Raw genomic sequence first — 18,320 nt, 5'->3', positions numbered from 1 at the left:
CCCAAATTTACTATCTCAAGCTCTGAGCTGTCTTCCAAACTCCAGACTCTATATCCGGCTGCTTATTGGGTATCTATGTGTACGTCTTGGCAGGCATCTCAGACCTACGGGTCTGAAACAGAACTACTCCAGATGACCGACCCGACTGCATCCCAACCGGCCGTACTCCACCCTTTCCCCATCGGTGTGCCAGCAAATCCCTCGTTCCCCTGCTTTCCTCACGCCTCACAGAGCCAACGCATGAGCAATTCTGTCACTTTTACCTAAAAAACATCCCAATCCATTCACTGCTCTCCCCACCGCCAAAGCCAAGATCTCATGGTTTCTCCCCTCGATCACCTCCTTGCAGTAACATCCACTGCTCCTTCTCCACAGAGCAGTGACCTCTTTTTAAAAATGGATAAGGTCTTGCAAAGCGATGTGCCCTTAACGGAAAGACGGGAACACACACAGGCACACCATACCTCCATTCAACCTAAAACTCCTCCACGGCTCCCAAATGCCCTGAAAGCATTGATGGTCTACAAGGCATACCCGATCGGACCCCTTTCCACCTCTCCGGCTCATTCTCACGAGACCCTCGTCCCTCTGTGTCTCTACACCTCAGTCATGCAGGCTGCCATTCAGCTCCTTGAACGTACCAACCTCCTTAGCTCTTCAGGACAGTGCAGTCCAGTAGAACTTTCTGCCCTGATGGAAATGCCCTAGACCTGCACGTGTGGCCCCTGAGCACTTAACTTGTGGTTAGTGAGACTGAGAAAGCAGGTTTCTAACTTTACTGAATTTTGATTAATTTCAATGGCCACATACTCCCAGCAGCTATGACACAAGACTGGGATTCCCCGTAGCCTTCTCCTCTGCCTGGGCCACTTTTCTCACAGATCTTCCCAGGGATGGCTCTTTCTCACCCTGATGTCTTCGTTAAACGCCCACTCCTCAGAAAGGCCTTTACTTAGCACCCCGCCCAAAGCAGCTGCCACTGACACCATTTACCGTGTCACCTTGTTTATTTTCATCAAAACACGTTCACTACTGCCTTTATCCTTTCTCTTCCCTGAACTGGAATGTAAAATCCATGAAAGCAGAGACCTTGCCTCTCCCCTTCCATGCCATGTCCCCAAGACACGTGTTAGGCATGTAGTGTTTTTAACAAATCTTTGATGAAGGGTCGAATAAATCAACCCAATCAACACACACTAGTGTGTGAGTGACTAGAGGGTCAAGTCAGTCAAGAGTAGGCTGGGGACAGATTATGGAGGCTGCTGGAAGAAGACGAAGGTCCTTCGAATACTTACATTTCGTGTATAGGGGCACGGGGCTCTGCGGTTCTTAAACGTCCCGTGGGGACCGGCAGTGTGAGCAGACAGCACAAAGGAACGGCGTACGTGCAAAGCGGGTCTCCGTCCTCAACTGACTTGAACTCAATTTTACGAGAACATTAGTGATGCAGACACACAGATGCTCCTTACATGCGAGACGTTAGGAAATCTCTCAAGAATGCATCTATATACATCGAAAGGCATCCCTCCGGTGGGGGTGCGGACAGAGTATTAGACATCCAAGTCAGCCCCGCAGTCTGGATCTGCAAACAGCAAACCAGGGCATTAATGTCTAGCCAAGTTAAATACCGGTTTACAGTCATCGGTCCTATGAGAAATGTCATGAGCTGGGCCACTCAGCAGAAAGGGGGGAAGGGAGACAATGAGGTTCAAGCAAGGCGAGAAAGCAAACCCCCAGCAAGTTCAAACACCCGAACGATCGGCAAAAAGGGAAGGAACCCACAGCGTGGACGGAACCGCTGACCAGCCACAGATGAACCGGCAGCCCGGGGACGCCACGCACGACACGGATCCCTCACGTTCGTTCGCGCTGAGGATTTCAAAGAAGAAACAAAAAAAGGCCCGCGTGTACGTCTACCTCTGTGAAAAACCATCCCACTAAGGAAGCTGCAGAGCAAAGTTTTACACTGCCTGAAACCGCGTGCTCTCCCGCTCTTCCGCGGTTACGCGTTGTGTCCCAAGCTTTAAACTTTACCGAGGATCAGTGCCACTTAATAAAGTTACCTTCTCACGGAAGGGAGCCGTGTCAGTGACGTGCACAACACATTCCACGGGCTCCCCCGAAGACAGGCTCTTAATCAGGAGTTTAGAGCCAGCACGGAGCCTGCTTGGGATTCTCTCTCTCTCTCTCTCTCTCTCTCTCTCTCTCTCTCTCTCTTTCTCTCTCTCTCTCCCCCCCGCCCTTCCCCCGCTCCCTCTCTAAAAGAAAAAAAAAAAAAAAAAAAAGATAACCTATACATTTCTTTACATTTTCCACCCCTACTGCCACTGAGACCAAAGTAAGGTAAATGATGTTCACCTCTGTTCAAAGTCTCTGTCGGGACCACCTCAACTCCTCAAGTGGTACAGGAGTCAAAGACCGGGTCCCGGAGCTTAACTCTGTTACCCCACTATCCTGCCCAACTGCCCAGCTGGTTCCGTCTTCAGTGCTGCTCCCCACGGGTCTCTCAGAACTAGGATTTCTTTATTGGCATCAGGGCTAACAGCACAGGAAAATTCATTCACAGAGCAATACAATCTTAGCCTTTCACGGCATCTTTGGAACACCCTTGGCTGTGACAGGCACCCGCTTTATCAAGGTCAAACGTGGACTTATTTTCTACTTGATCATCACCACCCACTTGGTGATTTTATAAATCCCATCAGTCTATCACGGGGAAATCAGTGTTTCCAACCATCACCACGGATCACTATGTTTATCCTTCCAACTGTAAACGGTACAACTATGGTATCTCCAAAAGTTCGTTTTTGCCTGTTTTTTCTCAGGTCCCTGCGTACAATTCCAGCTACTTCAGAGAAGAATGGGTTTGGAAAACTTCACGTGACACACAGGCAGTGATAAGAAAATCAAGACAACTCCTCACCTTCAGCATCCCTGTGTGATTCATCATTACAGCACACAGTGCATAGAGCCCGGGCTACTTGTGGCATAAACGAACGATCAAGGATGACTGATAAACATGCCATTGTATCACAGAAGATCAGTATTTCTTTGAAATGCTTACATAAAGTATTTTAAAAACTTTATCACCTCACTTTATATGAGAGGTCGGCAAAATCGTTCCGTCAAGGGCCAGAGTAAGTGTTTGAAGCTTTGTGGCCCACGTACTATTTCGGACACACCTTCCTCTTCGTTGCTGTTTGTTTACAACCTTTTAATGATGTAAAAGCCATTCTTGGCTGGGGGGTTATATGGAAAGAGGGTTGCAGGCTGGGATTTGGCCCTTGGGCCATAGTTTGGCCACCCCTGCTTTTCGAGGATACCATAAAAACCATAATTATATAGCACGGTTACATTTTGACTAAAGAAAAACACTTCCAACTGTTTTGCATGGGTTTTTTTTTGTAATCTTTTTAAATTCAACTGTTTTGGGGGAACACTTTTAGATTTATAGAAAAAACGTAGTTCGCATAACTTCCATATATCCCACACTCGGTTCCCCCTATAAGGATGTTATGATTATTATTACTACAATCCATACTTTTTTTCAGATTTCCTTAGCTTTTATCTAATGTCCTTTTTCTGTTCCAGGACCCTATCCAGGATGCCATATTACATTCCTCATCATGCCTCCCGAGGCTCCTCTCAGCTGTGACAGTGTCTCAGGCTTTCCTTGTCTCTGATGATCGCGATAGTTTTCAGGAGTATGGGGCAGTTATTTTGTAGAATGTCCCTCTTCTGAGATTTGGTGGGTGCTTTTCTCATGATTACATTGGGGTTATGCTAGTTGGGGGGGAGGAAGACCACCTAGAAAAAGTGCCACTGTCATCACATCGTATCAAGGGTACCTCAACAGGAGTCACCATCACTGTTGACATTCACCTTGATCACCTGGCTGAGGCAGTCTTGCCAGGTTTCCTCCAACTGTTTAAAAAAAGAAAAATTAATAGGGTGCCTGGGTGGCTCAGTCAGTTAAGTGTCCGACGTTTGCTTTTGAGTTGCTTTCGGCTCATGTCATGATCTCAACGTTCATGAGTTCGAGCCCAGCATCGGGCTCCACCCTGGCAGTGCGGAGCCTGCTTGGGATTCTCTCTCTCCGTCTCTCTCTGCCCCTCCTGCGCTCCCTCTCTCTCTCTCAAAATAAATAAAATAATTACATATTTTAATTTTAAAATATTTTAAAAAATTACAAAATAAAAAAATGAACATAATGAAAATGAACTTGAATCTTACCACATAGGACTAAACTAAAAGCTTTTAAATGTCAAAATCATTTTTAATAAGTTGGCTATACACATATACACATACATCATCATTCATTATTTATATGATTCACATCTATGCCTCTTAAACATATCATATTTGAGATGAAGACAAAAGTTAATATGATTTGTCACTGTCTTCTACTTTTAATTCCTCTCAACTCTTCCTCCTCACTGTTAGGCTAAATTAAAGGGATAGCTAAAGAAAATCTAACGCACACTACCCAAATCTTCTTTCTTTCACTTTAAAAAAAAAAAATTAAGATTTTTATTTTTTTTTAGTGTTTTTTTTAATTTTACCTGTTTTAAGACAGAGTGTGTGCACTTGAGCACGGAAGGTCAGAGAGAGGGGGAGAAAGAGAATCCCAAGCAGACAGTGTGGAACCCCACGCGGGGCTCGATCTCCCAATCCTTGAGATCATGACCTGAGCCGAAATCAAGAGTCCCAACACTTAACCGACTGAGCCACACAGCCGCCCCTACTTTCACTTTTTAAATGGTGCTTATGCAAACTACACAGTGAGTAGCCTGAGCTGGGGAGTCCAGGGCACTTAGCTGGCTGGCACAGTAAAAACTGTTGAATAACGTGTGTCTTCAACTTCAGTGTTAAAATGATTCAAAGGGATCAGAAAGGGGAAACAGGGAAGCACGATGCGAGACTAAAAAGAACTAATGTCTCTTACCTAACTTTCTTGGTCAGGTAATTAGCAAGAGGACACAAAAAGGTGGGGAGAGTAGGAAGGACTAAAAGGCTAGAAGAAAGGCGGGAAAGCTTCGGGTCACATGAAGGCTATCCAAACACCCTGAAAAGGGAAACGCGAATCCAAACCACAGTAAGATACTACCTCATGCCCACTAGAAATACTTTACAACACACACACACACACACACACACACACACACACACACACAGAAAATAACAAGTGTTGGTGAGGATGTGGAGAAACTCGAATCTTTGGACACTGCTGGTAGGAATGGGAAATGGCACAGCCACCCTGGAAAATGGTTTGGCAGATCCCTCAAAAAGTTAAACATAGAATTACCATATGACGGAGCAGTTCCACTGTATCTACCCAAGCGAACTGAAAACATACGTCCATACGAAAACGACGCGTGAATGTCCACAGCAACATTATTCAGAAGAGCCAACAAGGGGAAACAACCCAAATGCCCATCAACTGACGAATGGATAAACGCAGTGTGCACGGTGTAGCCATACAACAGAATATTCTTCCAAGTCATAAAAAGGAATGAAGCTCTGACACAATGCTACAACACAGATGAATCCTGAAAACACTGTGCCAGACACAAAGGACACACGCTGTATGACTCCATTTACATGAAATGTCCAGGATTGCTGGTTGCCAGAGGCAGCCGGGGTGGCGAAAGAACGGACGGGTACCGGGTTTCTTTCTGGAGTGAAGAAAATGTTCAGGCATTACATGATGGCTATGGGTGCACGACCCTGGGAATATACTAAAAATCACTTACTGGTACACTTGAGAATGGTTAAAATGGTGAATTTTATGCGATTTTTTTTTCTGTCGATAAAAAATAAAATAAGTAACTGGAAAGAAAAGCCACTGAAGACAGTGAAAGCATTCTGAAATGTTATTTTAACCCACACCTTATACATACACTGTCCTGAAAATTCCCTTTTCCTATTCTATATACTTCTGTGATCATTTTTCCAATAACAGGAGCTTCAGAAATGAAGAAATTAGTCCAAAATTCTAGTAAGAAATCAGGTCAACCGATTTTAAATCAAGTTCACAGGACCAGCGCATACACAGACCCAGGCCCTAACTCCAGGAATTTACACTGCATGAGGGCTCACACTGCTTGCTACCACTTCAGTAACTCCCCCATCGGCAGAATGAAGGTGGCCACGCCCCTCTTTAATGGTGGCATCTTTTTTTCCTACAGACATTTACCGGAAACGAGTTAGAGGGCGCCATTTTTAAGGCGCAGGCAGGCAGAGCAGGGCCTTGGCAGGCCACGCCTCACAAGGGCTGACTATGTAACTCACAACTTAGTGATCTGCAGCTACAAAAAAAAAAAAAAAAAAAATCACTTATTCATAGATAATAGTCTTTCTGGAAAAAGCAAGTATGGCCCTGGGTCTTGCAACAAAATGAAACTGCCAAGTATGGACTATTAAAGTCACTGCAGAAATCTCAGTACTAATACTAAGCAACCACTATGCCCTCCTGCAAGCGTTACAGCACACTGTGTTGAAAACAAGAAATACTTCTTTGGGAATTTTTGGAAGACAGCACAGTGGAGTTTAAATTAGTGCTTCCCAGAGTGGGTTGTTGTTTGTTTTTTTTTGTTTTTTTTGTTTTTTTTTTCAAAAAAACAAAAAAAAACAAAAACAACCCTTCTTTTAACTACCTCTCCACACTTCAAAAACCATAATCACTCAAATAATTCACAGTAACCACTTGGCACCCGAACTCAGCCGGCCGGGGAGGAACGACTTCCGGCAAAATCTATGACATCGGCAGCCGTGATTAAGACTGGAAGGCCTGATTTTGTTTTCTTTGCTCTTAGAAGTAATTCCCATATTTATACGATTAGTCAAAATGGAGCGGCTTCATTCTCTCATTATTGTTAATCTAACTGGAAAATCAATTGTCTCTGGTTGTTGGTGGTTATGGGTTTATTTTCTGAAAGCCGAACAATAAGCAACTGGAAATAAGAGAGTAGCTCAACTGGCATTCTTTCGTTAATTTAACAACTTTCTTCATTAATTGACCTAAGCAATATTCATTTAACATGTACCATCGACAAAGGACACAGAAAGCAGTAATAAGCAATTAGGTCTCTTGAGGAATTTACACTCTAGCAGGAGGGTTAGCAAAATTACTTGCTTTGACTTTGAAAGAACGACAATACAGAGTTCCTCAGAGCCTAATCACGTGCCATAAACTGGGTGTAAAGAGCCAAGAGTTAGCTCAGCCATCAAGGATACCCAGCTGACATCCTCTTCCTCCTCCCGGTCACCCTCCCCACCCCCCGAAACTTCTTCCCTTCAGTTAGAAAGCACACAGGGCACTCAATATCGGATCCTAGCCATAAACCAAAGACTGTATAAATCAGCAAGTTTTTGTGTGCTGGTAAATCTTTCACGTTCAACTAGACAAAGTTATTGTATCTCCGGATAACAGTCAATCCAAGCACAGAAAATGAGAAAAATTCTACTGAGAGTTTGTACCACCATTCACCCCAGTCTCCGAGGCCTGCCCACCTTAGCCCCCTAGTCCCTTCAGAGGCAATGAATCCATCCTACCTTTTTCTCCTATGTTGAATGTAGCCGTTTTTTTTTTTTTAAGCACCACACCATTTGGCCATGATCTATGGACCACCATAAACACCAACTGGTGTGGTCAAAAGGGTGTCCACGGTGGGCAAAATAAGAGGTGAGGGAGGGAGTAGACCCGCAAAATAACAGCTGACCCGCTGGGGGGTGGGGGAGGGGAGCAAGGAATCATGGACAGGGAGATTTCCCCAGGAACGGTGATGGGGGGGAGGGGGGGCGGGTAAAGTCAAGCCTGTTATCATAAAATTGCAGTCTATTCAGGAACGAGACAGAGCCCTTAACTCTTCCCCAGACAGAACTTCTCATGTGCCCAAGAGGGCAATGACTTTCCAAGTTCTACCTGGCCCTGCACTGCTGTTCCGTGGGGTCAACCTGGCAGGCCTTCAACCCATTAGGCTCAAAGCATTCATGAACCAGATCCTACATGTATCTAAGAATCATAAAAAGTTAACAGGAACCTTTGAAGACCAATAAAGACAGGTCAATCGACCTGAGAAATCAACACCGGGCAAAGAGGTTCCACTCCACCCAAACACCTCTAAGCACATCCAGGTGTTCCAGCGGTCTGGAGGAATGACATAGGACACAGGTTCTAGAGTCCAACTACCTGGCTTCAAATCCTGGCCACCTTGAACAGCCATGGCGTCTCTCCACCTCCTCTGTAACCGCAAGACAATCCTAGCATCGACCTCATAGGACTAATGGGAGAATAGAAGGAGATCACTGTTAAAGAGCTTAGCACAGTGACTGTCACACAATAAATACTGAATAAATATGTGCTGGTACACCCACTAGTTCCAGGGGTAACCTGAACCACCCCTCAGTTCGTGACCTGGAATGACACCACCACACCCATGACCATTCGGCTGGGCCCTAATTATGGATCCCTAACCATCGCCATGAGGTAGGTGGTCTTACCTCCATTTTAGAGTTGAGAACGAGGGTTTAGAGGGACTCACAAACTCACCTAAGCTTACTCTGTCAATAAGTGCTGGGCCAATTTTAATACTTCGGTATTCCAAAATCACTACTTACTGAACAAAATTACGTTCTCATAAAAGCCTCCAGCTTCCCCCCCACACACAAATATGCATATTCATCTATACAATCGGAAATACTTCACAAATTCTGATAGACCGTCAGAGTTTTTCTTAACATAAATAGCACTGGGTAAGTCATCATGACCATTTTAATTAAATGACTTTGAAGGTTCCAAAATACTGCCTACCCACAGTTTATCAACTCACTTTCTTTCAGGATTTGTCATGTGATCCTGTAGAATGGGCACACTCCAAAAGGCCCGTGTCACATCTCTTTTTCCGTAAGTTTGGTGCGTGTCTGACAAAATTGACTAGAGTTCAATATATCCTCCAAATATCCTCTCCCACCATCTCTCACACAACTTAGCAAGACCTACAGTCACTTCGTTGCCCTAAAAGCAAGCAATCAAATTTAAGCTAAGTATTGTCCATATTGACCCTGATCTCGTAGAATCTTTTGAAACTCAGAGTGAGATCCAGAAATGTGTATAACCCAAATTTATATTGCCAAATACTTAAAGATCTAACCGCTGCACGGACAACTAGAATCATAACAAGTTATCTTAGTCAAAACTGTTTCTCCACATCAAATGAACTGGTTATTGGTTACCCAGTTTCCTGAAAACAGAGTTCATAATAATTGTTAATCCATTAACAGTTTAAAATAAAAGGCATGCTTAACTTGTTTAAGAAGTAGTGATATGGATAAGCCAAGTCGTTTCTTACTTCACTTTCTATTTGCTTTACCCAGGCATTACATATTCTTGTAATCTCTGTTGGTAAATACAAATGACACGATATAATAGAAGATGCAAAATGAAGACTCTGAAATGCCTAAATATTTCAAGAATTCACTGTGATTTCAATGGCCTGAAACTCCAAGTATCAGAAAGCAGAATGACCACAGGACTGTAAAAGCCAAATATTTACACAGGTGCCTTAAAAGTCACTGCTGGGTGCACACCATCATCACTGACATTTACTATCTGTTAAATAGTTTCAAGTGCAAGGGCAGAAGTCAAATAACTGACCTGGAGCAGGAAGTTTATGACAACAAGCAGTACGTCTGGAGAAACTGTGAAGGTGTGATGCTTGTCATAACTTTTTATCAGGCCAGCAACAGGCAGCCAGGCTGGGGCACGCCAGAACCTCAGCAAGGTGCCTTTTCTCATTTCAGAAGGGAAACCAAAACTGATACCTTCATGGATAATTTAATAAGGGCTGTTCCATAAATTTATAATGTCATTTATGACTTTTTTATAATTACTCGTTAATAGGTTTCAAAAACAATATTCGTAAGAGAAAAGTTAATTGAGAACATATAGTATGAAACTCTTCCAGCTTCAAATTGAGAAACGGGGCAGTGTTTAGTAGAAGCACCTTAAAAAAAAAAAAGGTTATAAACCCCTAATTTACAGTTAGGAACTGTAAAAATTGGCCTCCTTAATGGCCAACTTACAAATTTACAGTTAGGAATATCTATTATTCTTATAATAAATCTCACTATTAGAAATTTTCCTTTGAAGGGTAACAAGACGGGATGAAGGACCAACATTTGTGAACATTCAGCAAAACTTCAGCTCCGGAACTTCTTAGACGATGATTTGGTTATGCTTCCCCTCTTTACCTCCGAGCAGGACTAACAAGTGTGGGTTGAAAACTACAAGAAATCGTGATAAGCTCAAGTCTGTTCCAATGTTCACTGCATTTCTTTCTTCAAAACACAATCTGCCTTTTCAAGATGTGGGGACTCAGTTCAAGGTTTCTGGCGAGGGCAGTACGCAGTAACACCACCACCCCCCCCCCACACCCCCCAAAAAGTGTTTCTAAACTCTGAGGGGCAGAGCTTATCACACCCACAGCCAGGGCTCGGCGAGGAAGGGTGCCTGGAGCCCCCCTCCACGCCCAGGACCTCCGGCCTGACCGGTGGCGCGCCCCGTCAAGAGCTTGCAGTCAAGGCAGGGAGCCAAGGACAGCCAAGAGAAGATGCCACAGGTGGCTTGGTTGGCTGGTTCCCCACCTTGCACTCAGGCCTTCTCCAGGAGGCTCCCGGCCCGTCCCCTCCTCCCAAAGGCCGAAGATACCCTCCAGCTCAAATCTGGCCCACTTCAGGCGGAAGCGAGCTCGCCACGGGGCTCAGGTGGCCCCTCGGGGTCCATTAACTGGACACGGAGTGCCAGCCCGGAGCGCCAATGCCACCCTCGCCTCCCGGCCGGGAGTGTCTAAAGGTCCCAGGGGGCGTCGAGAAGGGAGCAAGGCAAAGAGGCCCTGGAAGGGGCGGCTCCAACTGGCCCCCTACGGGGCTCCTCGCCGGCTGAGGGTCCCGCGCCTCCTGGCCGAGACCCCTCCCGGCACCCCGGGGCCGGCAACGCCCCACGCCCCACGCCCCCCGCGCCGCGGGCGCCGCCGATCGGCCGGATCTCCCGGACAACAGCCGCCGCGCTGCTGAGGCGGGTCCCCGCGCCCACCCGCGGCCCGGCCGCCCACCTGTCCCGGGGGTCGATCCAGCTGGTCCTCCTGGTGTTGTGGTCGATGTAGAAGACCTTGCCGTCGTAGTCCCTGGCCTCCTCCCAGCCCCGGGGTAGCGGCAGCTGCCCGCTCCCGGCCCTCCTAGGCATGGTCGGCGGCCTCGCCGGCGAGCGGCGCCTCCATAGGGACCGGGCGCGGGACGCGGCGGGAACGCGAATGCCCGGCCCGACCGCCGCACCCGACGCGGGCGCCGGCGAGGGGCTGCGGGGCGCGGGGCGCGGCGGGGCCACGCGCGGGGGGCGCCTCAGGAAACCCTGCTCTCGGCCCCGCCGGGGATCAGTCCACCATGTCTGCGTCGGAGCAGGCGAGCGAACCCTCCTCCTCCTCCTCCTCCTCCTCCTCCTCCTCCTCGCGGCTGCAACCGCTGCCTCCGCCTCTTCCTCCTCCTCCTCCCCGTCCCCCTGTGGCCGCCGAGGGTCGCGGCGCCCAGGCTGCCCGAGCCGCCGCCGTCTGGGCTCGGATCCGGGAAGCTCCGCGGAGCGGCGGCCCCGGCGGCGACGGGCCTCCTCATTTGCATGCTATTAGCATGCGCCCCGCCCCGGGCCCGCCCTCACCCGCCCCTCCCCACGCTGGGCTCATCTGCATGCACATTCCTCGCCGCCACATTCCAGGGCTTAACCCTGCAGCTCCCGGGGCCTGCTGCAAGAACTGGGGCGCCGGGCCGAGCCCGGGGCGGGGGCGGTGGAGGGGAGCTGGGGGACCAGGTGGGCGGGAAGAGGGCGAAGGAATGCGCTGTTCGCTCCCTCCCCTTGACCCCAAGTATCTCCCGGCGGCCACACGCCTCGGGATTTTTAAAGTTTCGGGACAGAAAAGAGCCAGAGAGCGCTCCGCAACCTTCGCAACTTCTTTCCGACTTCTAGGGAAACCACAAGACTTTAGAGAGGAAAGGGGTGGGGGAAGAGCTCTTTTCGGGAAGAAAAAGTCCCAGCAAGCAGCGAGGGCACAAAGGCTTCCCCCACGCCGCTCCCTGGGCTACTTCGGCACCCGAGGGCGGTTCGGGGTGGTGGAAAAGTGTAAAAAGCACCGAAAGCGCTTAGAAGCGTGTCGGTGGCGTGTCCGGGGCGGTGTCGCCCCTGGGGCCTCTGCAGGGCGCCTGGCCCTCCATGACCTCAGCCCAGAGGCCACGGGCCTCGAGGCGGAAAGCGAAGGCGGGTCCAGCGGTCCCAGAGCGCAGTGACACGCCTGCCCCTGTGGCCTGTGGGGGAAACTCCAGCCTGATCCTGGGAAGCGACTGCCTCCCACCCCCACGCGGGCCAGGGAGCACAAGGCACCCTAGCCTCCCGCCGGGTCGGGCCGCTCAACCCGCGGGGGCCAGGCCAGCCATCAGGGCCCCTCTGCCGCTGGCCTCCGCTGCAGGGGTTTAGGACAGTTGGACGTGGACAAATCCTGGAACCGGTCCCTTCCGCCCAGCCCCCGCGGCGGGAAGTCCCCCACCCGAACCCCGCTGTGGCCAAGAAGGTGTGGGCCACCACGCTGGAGGGAGCCCACTGCGGCCCGGAAGCCAGGCTTTCCTAGGCCCTGGATGAATCTTAGATGGAACGTGGATCTTTCTTAGCCCACAAGCAGTTCTTTATTCAGCGCCTCCTGCGTTCCGGTGGGCACTGACCAGGGGCTGGACCTCGGACTCCGGGTAGGACAGTGCCAGGAGCGGTAGGACTGGCAGAGCCCTGTCGCAGGGCATTCAGTGCCCCCAGCCCCTGGGTCTGGGAGGGGGTCTTCCAGGCCCAAAAGTATTCTCCAGCTGGGTCTACACCATCCCCGTTCATATTCTTCCGGGTTACTAACAGCTTCTTTTAAAGTATGGGGTACCTGGGTGGCTCAGTCAGTTAAGCATCCCACTCCCGCTGAAGTCAGGATCTCACTGTTCCTGGGTTCGAGCCCCGTGTGGGCCTCTGTGCTGACAGCTAAAAGCCTGGAGCCTGCTTCAGATTCTGTGTCTCCCTCGCTCTCTGCCCCTCCCCCGCTCATGCTCTGCCTGTCAAAAATAAACAAACATTAAAAAAAATTTTTTTTAATAAATAAATAAATAAATAATTTTTAAAAAGTAAAACACCCTAGAATAAGGGTCCCGGAGCTCAGTCATTCACCTCCTGGTATGAATTCGCTTAAACCTGCCGGCTAACATAAAATGACTTCCCCACCGTGTGCAGGACACAGCGTCGGACAGGGGACAGGGGCTTTCCGAGCGTTTGGAACAAAGTCCTGTCTCCTGGGTTCACAGATCGGTAAGGGAGTCAAGTGACTCAGGATTGACAATGGTACAGCACACCGAGGTTTGGGGTAGCAGCTGCCCCAGGGATGTCGAGGGCTTTCAGATTCCCAGGGAGTCCGGCCATCTGCAGTCAGTCTTGAAGGTGGAGGAGGGAGGAGTGAGGTCCTGAAGAGTAAGGACTGAGGGCCAGGCTCGGAACAGCTTCACGGCAGCCACTGGACTTGCCTTCTCCCGCCGGAGTCTTAGAGTTGTATTTGCACTTGGCGTGGAAACTTTAAAGCAACAGAAACTCTGAAAAGCAGAAGGCGAGGAAGGGAGTCATCCAGTGAATTCAATCCCTTTGTCCTTCTAGGTCTTCCAAAAAGAAGCCCCCAACTCCCGGTCTCTTGTTTTGCCCCCACTCCACTCGTCAAGACGTGATCACACAAGGCAAGCTTCTCCAGTTCCCAGTGACATGTGACATCCTGGTGGGTAATCTTAAATTTGGACTTCTGAATGGTGTGGAAAAAAATGCGGCCTGTCTGAAATTAATCTCTCACACTACTAAGGTGTGAGAAGGTGAAGGGGCTTTGTTTTGGACCACTCTGAACTGGCTCACTTACTTGCATGGTTAAATTTGCATTCTAGTATACTAATAACATCACTCAGCAACGCAGCCACACTATTCTTGTTTCAGCCTTCCTTCCAGGCTCCCGCACCTACCCATTAAAAAACATGTGGGGCGCCTGGGTGGCGCAGTCGGTTAAGCGTCCGACTTCAGCCAGGTCACGATCTCGTGGTCCGTGAGTTCGAGCCCCGCGTCAGGCTCTGGGCTGATGGCTCGGAGCCTGGAGCCTGTTTCCGATTCTGTGTCTCCCTCTCTCTCTGCCCCTCCCCCGTTCATGCTCTGTCTCTCTCTGTCCCAAAAATAAAAAAGTTGAAAAAAAATAAAAAAAAAAACATGTATTATACTAAAATGTCTACATCCTGCTATTTAAAAAAAAAAAAAAAAAAGTAACTTTCCAGTTGCCACAACTTAATTTGTTTCACTAGAATGAATAACTGCAAAATACTTCGTGGTACAATTTCAAATTTGATAAGCTTTCAGATAAATATTTTTTAATCTTTATTTACTTTTGAGAGAGAGCGAGCATAAGCGGGAGAAGGGCAGAGAGAGAGAGAGACAGAGACAGAGAGAGAGGGAGACACAGAATCTGAAACAGGCTCCAGGCTCCAAGCTGTCAGCACAGGGCCCAGTGCGGAGGCCGAATCCACAAACTGTGAGATCACGACCTGAGCTGAAGTGGGCTGCTTAACCGACTGAGCCACCCTCAGATAAATATTTTTACCCAAACTTCTAAAACCGATGAGCATGCCAAAATAACACACTGCGGTAAAATGGCATTTATTTTTCCATAAATTGCGGGACTTCAAAAAGGTGCGTTAAGTAAATAAACAAAACTCTAAAGCAATTAAGAGACAAGCTCACTCCTTCTTTCCCACTTGTAGGCACAGGAAACATTTGGTCGCACAAAAGCGGTTAAGGTGACAAGAAACTCACTGCCCTCTACCGCTTTTTTTTATCTTGATCAAGTTTGAACTCTGCTGTTCTGAGTTCACACAATTGCACAGTACCAACCTCCTGGAGAATTCCTAATGGTTAAGACAATGAAATCTTTTTTTTTTTTATTCTTTTTTTGTTTGTTTGTTTTTTAACGTTTATTTATTTTTGAGACAGAGAGAGACAGAGCATGAACGGGGGAGGGGCCGAGAGAGAAGGAGACACAGAATCAGAAGCAGGCTCCAGGCTCCGAGCCATCAGCCCAGAGCCCAACGCGGGGCTCGAACTCACGGACCGCGGGATCGTGACCTGAGGCGAAGTCAGATGCTTAACCGACTGAGCCACCCAGGTGCCCTAAGACAATGAACTCTTATTTCATCTATATTCATATCTATAAAAATGAAGTAAAGATTATCCCTATTTTATAAATAGATACATTCAGATTTCATTTGGGCTCCAGGTAATAAGTGGCAGAGGCCAGCAGATTCCCCCAGTCTAAGAAGCTATACACTGGCCACTGAGGAGTCTGTTTTCTGGCCCTCATTTCCTTCTTCTCTACCTGGCTTAACACCTTCCTGGTAGTCATAGTCTGAGGGGATGAGCTGCCATTAAACAAAACCCCCACGGTCAATGTCTGAATCCCGGGGGGCAGGAAGATGAGTGATATCTAAAATGAAAGTAGACCAGATGGCCAACAGACTCATGAAAAGATGCTCAACGTCGCCCCTCACCAGGGAAATGCAAATCAAAACCACACTGAGATACCACCTCACGCCCATCAGAGTGGCCAAAATGAACAAATCAGGAGACTATCGATGCTGGCGAGGATGTGGAGAAACGGGAACCCTCTTGCCCTGTTGGTGGGAATGCAAACTGGTGCAGCCACTCTGGAAAACAGTGTGGAGGTTCCTCAAAAAATTAAAAACAGAACTACCCTACGACCCAACAGTAGCACTGCTAGGAATTAACCCAAGGGATACAGGAGTGCTGATGCATGGGGGCGCATGTACCCCCAAAGTTTATAGCAGTGCTTTCAACAATAGCCAAATTATGGAAATAACCTAAATGTCCATCAACTGATGAATGGATAAAGAAGATGTGGTTTATATATCCAACGGAATACTACTTGGCAATGAGAAAGAATGAAATCCTGCCATTTGCAGCAACATGGATGGAACTGGAGGGTATTATATGCTAAGCGAAATAAGTCAGTCAGAGAGAGACGGATGTCGTATGTTTTCACTCCTATGTGGAACTTGAGAAACTTAACAGAAGACCATGGGGGAGGGAAGGGGGAAATAATAGATACAAACAGAGGGGAGAGGGAGGCAAACCATAAGAGACTCTTAAATACAGAGAACAAACTGAGGATGAATGGGGAGGGGGGAAAGGGGAAAATGGGTGATGGGCACTGAGGAGGGCACTTGTTGGGATGAGCCCTGGGTGTCGTATGTAAGCAAGGCATCACGGAAATCTACCCCCAAAACCAAAAGCACGCTGAACACACTCTATGTTAGCCAATTTGACAATAAATTATATTAAAAAAATAAATGAAAAGAAAAGAAAAGAAATGAAAACAGAGGGTGCAAATTATGTGAATCCAAGTTTTAAAAGTATATACTAATAGACATAAATATGTATAAATATAAAACATATAAAACATAAAATATAAAGATGTAAAAAATAGAAATACATATATAATATATAAAGGAGATAAAAATATTTTTAAAATATGTTTAAGCATATTTAAAAAATATTTTTCAATCCAGCAATCCCAGTGCTGCAATTTCACCTATGGGTATTATAGCCCCTCAAGATATGCAAGGGTGTTCATTGCAGTGTGTTTGACGATAACAAAACCTCCGGTGTCCATGAGTAACAGACTGGTTCAATGAGTTTTCATGCACCCCGTACTCAGCAGGCGTTAAAAGAGCTGATTCAGCCAGTAGAGCACGTGACTCTCAATCTCAGGGTCGTGAGTTCAAGCCCCACATTGGGCATGGAACCTACTTATAAATATAAAATAAAATAAAGAGCATTAGATAAATATATATGTGCTGGGAAAAAAAAAAAAAAAAGATGTCCAGGATACACTGAGTGGAAAAAAGACACGCTTGCTAACTTCCCTGGAGGTAGAGCCAATCATAAAATGTAAAGAACAACAGCAGTGTTCTGCACTCTTCCGTAGTGTCTAAGGAAGAACTGAGACAGTAAACTAAGGGAGTTTTAATAGAGACAGGGGGCCGTCAGGGGGGGGGTCCGTCAAAGAAGTATACATGAGGAAAATGATCATTAAAGAAAGGGGATGGGGTAGAGTTGAGCTCAGACACGACGCCAGAACGGACTGGCAAGGCAGGGCATGCTTGTGCAAAGAAACGGGTGTGCAAAGCTCAAAGATAAATCTGGCGCAAAAGAGCCCAAGACTGGCTGGAGCCGTGGAGTTAGGAGGCTGGTGTGATAATATAGGTATGAGAGAGATAAAGGTCTGCATTAAAAATAAGGCAAACGGGGTGGGGGAAGGGGGGTGAAAAGAAATGATCTAGCAAGAATGTGCTACTGATTAGATTAAGAAGGGCACAGTGAATAGACCAGAAGGAGGAGTCTGGTAGGAGTCCAAGATTTTAGGCCGTCAAGAGAGACTCAAATAGCTGAAATAAATGAGGAAGTCCAAAGGGGGATCTGATATGGAGGTTGTTTCTAGAAATTAGAGATACCCAGCAGAAAGTGAAAGGTCGGGGCTGGAGCTCAAACAAAAGGCCAGGACTGCAAATGTATGGTGGGGCGTCACCCACCTGAAAGTCTGTAGAGGGTCGAGGATTCTGGACTGAATATGGGAAAGGACATGTCAGGGCAAGTCAATAAGATTTAAGCAACCCATCTATAATCCTATATTTGGCCTCTGACTCCTCGGTCGTGCGATATGATCTAGTTTGTTTCTTTGTAAAACGTGGTCCCCATTTTCAGGATGTGTGTGCAAAGTAGTTCCTAGCGTGTAAGCCATCTGTGAATGAATTCCTGCCGTAACCTTTATCCTTATGCTGCTGCACCAACTCACGTGTGGGACAAGATGACCAGGTTTTCAATATTTTAATATTCCCCGTTTCCTCCGGGAGATCAGCGATTATATAAAGTGGAACTTCTTCATAAAGAGAACGTCCCTTTTTTTCTGAATCAAACCAGAGGGGGTTTTTTGTTTTTGTTTTTGTTCTTTGCCACGGAACTGGTTGAAATAAATAACACCTCTATTATTGTGGCTAGCTAGCCCGAATCCATAATTCCTAAAATCTATTGGTCTAGACAGTCCTTCAGAAGACAGGCATGTGATCTTTAAGAATTCCCAGCGCTAGGCCAAACCAGAAATCTTGATTACCATAAGCTACTTCCCCCCCAACCCCAGTTAATTATTATTATAACA

At 47.3% G+C, this 18,320-nt stretch overlaps 1 protein-coding gene across 1 annotated transcript in view; it reads right to left on the bottom strand.

Annotated features, from left to right (window-relative positions):
- The window catches only part of WWC2 (WW and C2 domain containing 2), a 208,667-nt gene extending 197,194 nt beyond the window's left edge, over positions 1–11,473 (bottom strand). Inside the window, exon 1 of the mRNA XM_047856004.1 lies at positions 11,112–11,473. Coding sequence (XP_047711960.1) covers positions 11,112–11,242 — 131 coding nt within the window. The 5' untranslated portion in view covers positions 11,243–11,473. The remainder of the gene's footprint in view (positions 1–11,111) is intronic.
- Between the last annotated feature and the right edge of the window lie 6,847 nt (positions 11,474–18,320).

Source organism: Prionailurus viverrinus, chromosome B1 (assembly GCF_022837055.1).
Source record: "Prionailurus viverrinus isolate Anna chromosome B1, UM_Priviv_1.0, whole genome shotgun sequence".
In the NCBI taxonomy this organism is placed as follows: Eukaryota; Metazoa; Chordata; class Mammalia; order Carnivora; family Felidae; genus Prionailurus; species Prionailurus viverrinus.
The sequence above is the reverse complement of the archived record's forward strand: the minus strand, read 5'-3'. Positions and strand labels throughout refer to the sequence as shown.